Source organism: Hypomesus transpacificus, chromosome 9 (genome assembly GCF_021917145.1).
Source record: "Hypomesus transpacificus isolate Combined female chromosome 9, fHypTra1, whole genome shotgun sequence".
Classification (NCBI taxonomy): domain Eukaryota; kingdom Metazoa; phylum Chordata; class Actinopteri; order Osmeriformes; family Osmeridae; genus Hypomesus; species Hypomesus transpacificus.
In genome coordinates, this window is record NC_061068.1 from 675,201 (window position 1) to 680,948 (window position 5,748).

The window sequence follows — 5,748 nt, forward strand, 5'->3', positions numbered from 1 at the left end:
CAGTGTGAGGTGTAGGGTCAGGGTTAGGCTAGGTCAGTGTGAGGTGTAGGGTCAGGGTTAGGCTAGGTCAGTGTGAGGTGTAGGGTCAGGGTTAGGCTAGGTCAGAGTGAGGTGTAGGGTCATGGTTAGGCTAGGTCAGAGTCGGCAAAGTCAGCAGAATGATGCTACTGTGGAATCTTACGTGCCATGGAGGTTCAGAGAGGATGAACAGCTAGTTGATAAGTAGTAGACAGCTGGTTGATGGCTGGTTAATAGGTTATTGCTAGCTACTTGCTAACTAATCGATCGGGTTTGTCTCTCAGCATAGTGATCAGCCTTAGGTAACTAGGCTGGCTGTTTAGTCCCAGCAATCACTATGAACATAACTGGTAATTTATGCAAAGACCATTGTTATAAAGATCCACATTTGGGGACACAAAAAAGCTAATTTGCAACAAATAAAAAGATGTCGTCCCTTGAGAGTGCGTGCGAGTTTATAAGGTTTGCTTTTAGGAGGCCAAGCTTCAGAGTGCAACCGGAGATGAGAGTGGTGTGTGTTTACGTATCGTTGTTGAACTAAGATACATCTTGTTCAAGGCTTTTGAAAAGCGTTGGAGCCTTCGGGGGAACAAGTGGAACACCAACAGCCAGGGTCGTTTATGTTTTCTTCGGCTCAGCCTCAGACTCTGCATCTGCAAATGCCTATATTTGGTCATTTCTCGATGAAGACTTGCGCTGCAATTCATTCCTTTCCTGTTCCTAATAATGGGAAGGGTGCCAGGAGTCTGTCTGGCTCTGACCAAGAACTCAGAACGATCTTTAGACAGAGAGAGAGCGAGAAAGGGAAAGGGAGGAGGGAGAGAGAGGGAGAAAGAAGGAGAGAGAGTGTGAGAGAGAGAGAGAGAGAGAGAGAGAGAGAGAGAGAGAGAGAGAGAGAGAGAGAGAGGAGAGAGAGGGAGAGGGAGGGAGGGAGGGAGGGAGGGAGGGAGGGAGGGAGGAAGAAAGAAGGAGAGAGAGAGAGAAAGGGAGAGAGAGAGAAAGGAGAAGGAGAGAGGGATAGGGAGAGAGAGAGAGAGAGAGAGAGAGAGAGAGAGAGAGAGAGAGAGAGAGAGAGAGAGAGAGAGAGAGAGAGAGAGAGAGAGAGAGAGATGAAGAGAAAGGGGGTGGGAGTGGTAGGGGCAGGGGTTGAATATCATTTTTATCACTTTATTTTTGTGTTTTCTTTTCTAAACACGTGGAGAAATTGTACTTCTCAAAACCTCACGCATTTCAAGTCAATACTTTTCATTGTCTTTTTTTTCTCGAAAGCTTTAGGTACCTTCTGTGTTTTTGTGATATATAGTTGATTGCACAGATGGATTTGTTGAAGTGTAAAAAAAAAAAAAAAGTTTCATAATCATTATTTATTATATACAAGAAACGCTTTGGATGTCAATACGTCATCACGTAAAGTGTTGCTCAAGCATGTTACGTCAGGGGAAGAAGGAACAGTGAAAGAACAAAATGGAGGAATATGCCAGGGAACCATGGTAAGCCTTAACAAATATTGTATTAACGCTACAGTCAAGTCAGTTAAAGGAGTTAAACACGATTCACAATCCCATAGAATTGATTCGTTGTTTTTTTCAAACCAACATCGTTATCATTCTCTCCCTCGTCCTGGCAGGTCGTTTTAGTTAGCTAGCTAACCGGCTAGCTTTAAAGCTAACTCGTCCTGGCTGCCAAGCTATCCTGCCTGCTACTACTAGCAGCAGCGTGTGCCTGCTGTACCCGGCCCAGAGATGCCCTTCGCTGCTAGCTCACGCTGCTAGCTAGTGACCTTGTTAAGCAATCGTCTATGCTTATTAGGACGTGAATGTTTTTACGACAGACATGTTTACTCACGGACAATAGTTTTAAGTTAGACTACACTTTCCTACGTTTAATAAATTATACCAGTCCGCCGGAAGTATCGATTTTGTTGCAAGAAGCCATCGAGCGAGTTATACTTCTAGAAGGCTCTTGTCTGACTCTAGTTTTCAGTTATAGACTAACTTATCTACTGCTCAGTTCCCATAATGTTGGATTTGATATCTAGCCACGCTGTCTCAAATGTTTTGTTGTCTATCTGTTTATGGCCACGAGCCGTTTTCACCAGTTTCTTACCATCTTATGGTCAGAAGCGCCTGCCTAAACATCCAATTTAGCTAATGTTAGCTTAGCATACCTGATCATTAGCTGTCATCAGTCAGCCCTTCACTTAGTTTTGATGAACAGAGATAACAAACCAGGTGGTCAGTGGAAGTTTCTCAAACTCTACGTGGTTGACATGTTCTTATGGCCGTAGTTAAATACACATAAAGTATCTAATCATAACACTAGCTATATTACGTATACATTATTATATACAACGAAATTATACGTCATTTCTATCAACTTTTGACTTGTAAACGGAAGTACATAAAAAAAAAAAAATCAATACCAGTGATTGTTATTGAACTGCAGAAAATGTAAACATTTGATCTGAACTTGATTTATTTAGCCCATGGAGGATAGTGGATGACTGTGGGGGTGCTTTCACCATGGGAGCCATCGGTGGAGGTATCTTCCAGGCAGTAAAGGGCTTCAGAAATTCACCGGCAGTAAGTCTAGCAACACCGCTAATGCTCCATGCTCCAGTCAGCCTGAAACAATGTTCTTACCCGATGAAGTCATCCTGCATTTCCTCTCCACCGCTCACAAATGTCATGACTGTTGATTAGCGTCCTGGTGGGTGGTACAGAGCGCCAGAGAGAGATGCAGGGATTGGGGACTGTAGCCTAGTAAGCCTACCCTCTAACCCTCTCTTTTCTTCCAGGGGATGAACCACAGATTGAAAGGTAGCATGACGGCCATCAAAACCAGAGCCCCACAGTTAGGAGGTAAGCAGGTTACACTCTGAATAATGTGATCGTCTTGGTATGGATTCAGAAGGTTGTTTACTAGGTAGCTGTGTGTGATGTGTCGTGGTGTTTGCGTGGCAGGCAGCTTTGCAGTATGGGGTGGGCTGTTCTCCATGATCGACTGTGGCCTGGTGAAGGTGAGAGGGAAGGAGGACCCCTGGAACTCCATTACCAGTGGGGCCATGACTGGAGCTATCCTGGCAGCCAGGAGTGAGTACTGGATCCCGCCTGGCAGCAGCCTGCTGGGGAGGATGGGTCTTCTCTCTCTCTCTCTCTCTCTCTCTCTCTCTCTCTCTCTCTCTCTCTCTCTCTCTCTCTCTCTCTCTGTGGCTTTGTTGGTCTCTCACACACTGTCTCTCTCTCTCTTACTCTGTCTCTCTTAACTTGTCTTACTTTGCTTCTTATGCTGTCTGTCTTACTCAGCGCCCCCCTCTCTCTGTCTCTCTCTGTATCACTCTGTCTCTCTCTGTCTCACTCTGTCTCTCTCCGTATCACTCCTTTTGCCTCTCTCACTCACTCTCCGTATCACACTTTCTGCTTCTCTCTCCCTCTCTCTGTGACTCTCACTGTTTCTCTGAATCAGTGTCTGAATCTGTGTCTATACTAGTCTGTTTATCTGTAGACTGGTGGTAATATAACATAAACACAGTGATCACCTGTCTGTCAACACTCTTATTTCAGCTGTGACCAGTGATTTTGTAATGGCATCACTGATCCTCTATTTATTCATGTTCTACTCTACTTTCAAAGTACATTTAATAACGTCTTCACTTAAGTTCATCTAATGTGTTTCTTCTTCTGCTGTCAGTTCATGCTATACTCATGTGCTGTCTTCTTCTGTCCTGGCAGATGGCCCAGTGGCCATGGTGGGCTCTGCAGCGATGGGAGGCATACTGCTGGCTTTGATAGAAGGTGCCGGCATCTTGCTCACAAGATTCGCTTCATCGCAGTTTCCTACTGGTACGTGTGTCCCCCTGGTGCAGCTCTGTGCTGAGGCCTTTTGATCTGTGTCCCATTGGTGCAGCTCTGTGCTGGGGCCTATTGATCTGTGTCTCCCTGGTGCAGCTCTGTGCTGGGGCCTCTTGATCTGAGTTGTCATAGATGCCAATGGCTTCAGCTTGGTCCCTGATAGCTGCACTACCATATAATAATGATAATCATTACCATGATAATCATTTGGGATTTGAGCCTGGGATCAGGCTGGTGGGGGGCAGTGGGGTGCTTTGTGAGACACAGGGTCACATGGTATGCTTGTGTGAGTGCTCATTTTTAAATGCCTAAAGCCTTGCATTTGCTAATTAATACTATGGAGAGACATAGACTGATCACAACTGTGTCAGAGCACTGGAAGGATTTATGGCTGACCAGTGTGATAAACACGTTTCATCTCCCCCTCCCCTCCAGGGCCCCAGTTTGCTGAGGAACCCGCCCCCATGCCAGCCCCATCCTTCGGAGACTACCGGCAGTACCAGTGAGAGGACTCTCTCGTCCACTAGGCCTTTTGAATTCCTTGCAGACGTTACACTGGGGAAAGGGACAAGAGAACTACACAACAAGCAGCTGCAGTTGCTCCTAACGTCATGGACTGCACTAGAGGACAGAGTAACTTTGTTTCCCCCACGCCAGAACCATGTGCTGAGTTGCCTTTTGGCCCTCAACCTGTCAGTTACATCTAGTTGACCCCTAATTGGTTAGAAAGAGATCAGATCACAATATTGTAATTTGTTGGCTTGTGGAGTTGTGTATGTATGTGTGGAGTGTCTATGATCATACATGCACACTCTGCACGTTGAACTGCAGGATAGACAATTAAGTTGAGGCAAAAGTTGATTCAAGCACCCAACACCCATCTGATGTATCATTTGTCTTTGTGTATATACAGTAAAAGGCTTTTCGCATGTATACAATATGTATTGCTTATTTGCCTTAATATTTACGGTAAAACCTGCTTGTGCTGGCCATTTTGTAAATTACAGTAAAACTGGCTGGCATTTTTATGATCCATTTTATTTAATGGTTTCAAAGGAGAAAGAAAATATTAAATACTGTCCCTACAATTAGTTTTATGTGGTTTATTTATTTGTTATTGTTGGCTGGATGGACTGGATGTGTTTGATGAAGAAGAAAACAGCTATTCAAATTAAGTGGAAAGTAGCGATCTTTCGCTCAAACCTCAACAGTTGTCATGCAAGGGATTGATATACATTATCATTTGTATAACAGATTGAATTATATAAGAATAAAACAATGTTCCATGTTTATATTGAAGTTCTTAATTGGAATTAGATGTTGGATTGTATGTTTCCTTAATCAATTAACATCAGTATCTGTATGAACTCGCGTCAATCACTGTAGGAACAGACCACGGATGTGCACAGGTATGAGCTATTGTTGGCCGGGCAAAAGCCCATTTGCCCTGGTTGACTTTTTTTTGTGGCTGTGTCATTAGGAAAAGCCCATCATTAGTAAAGTTAAATCAAATTAAATTGCAATAGCATCCAGTTCTGGGTTGTATTTTGCCACCCTAATAATGTCAGTGTTGCCCTCTGCCCCCAGTCACACGACATTGTCTGTCTTCTCACTTCAGTGCACTGCTAGTGAAGGAGAGGGAAAAGCCTTCCATATGTGACTTTTTGAAATAATGGAGTTAATGTTGATCGCGTTTTTGAGCTTGGGGGGGGGGGGGGGGGCTTTTTTCATGTTAGAGCAACAGGCCCTCCAAATGCACGTCCTTGCTATAGGCCTAACTAATCCTGATTTTGGTTCTGCTACCTCGTCAGCTGTTTACCTAACCCTAACCCTAGTTTTTGAATTTAGGTTTAGATTTAGGGATAGGGTTATGGCTATA

General features: G+C 44.3%; 1 protein-coding gene across 1 annotated transcript; it reads left to right on the forward strand.

The window, feature by feature from the left end:
• Positions 1 to 1,406: 1,406 nt before the first annotated feature.
• timm17a (translocase of inner mitochondrial membrane 17 homolog A (yeast)) lies at positions 1,407 to 5,161 on the forward strand. The gene is made up of 6 exons (XM_047026394.1): positions 1,407 to 1,508; positions 2,501 to 2,600; positions 2,816 to 2,879; positions 2,982 to 3,110; positions 3,750 to 3,860; positions 4,305 to 5,161. Exons 1-6 carry the CDS (start codon positions 1,483 to 1,485, stop codon positions 4,373 to 4,375), a joined length of 501 nt encoding a protein of 166 aa, XP_046882350.1. The 5' UTR covers positions 1,407 to 1,482; the 3' UTR covers positions 4,376 to 5,161.
• Positions 5,162 to 5,748: the final 587 nt, after the last annotated feature.

Excerpts from the sequence above, each read along its gene's own strand:
- timm17a (XM_047026394.1), top strand. The coding sequence starts at position 1,483 with ATGGAGGAATATGCCAGGGAACCATG. Across the intron at positions 1,509-2,500 it reads GAATATGCCAGGGAACCATG|CCCATGGAGGATAGTGGATG; the intron begins GTAAGCCTTAAC and ends TGATTTATTTAG. Across the intron at positions 2,880-2,981 it reads CAGAGCCCCACAGTTAGGAG|GCAGCTTTGCAGTATGGGGT; the intron begins GTAAGCAGGTTA and ends TTTGCGTGGCAG.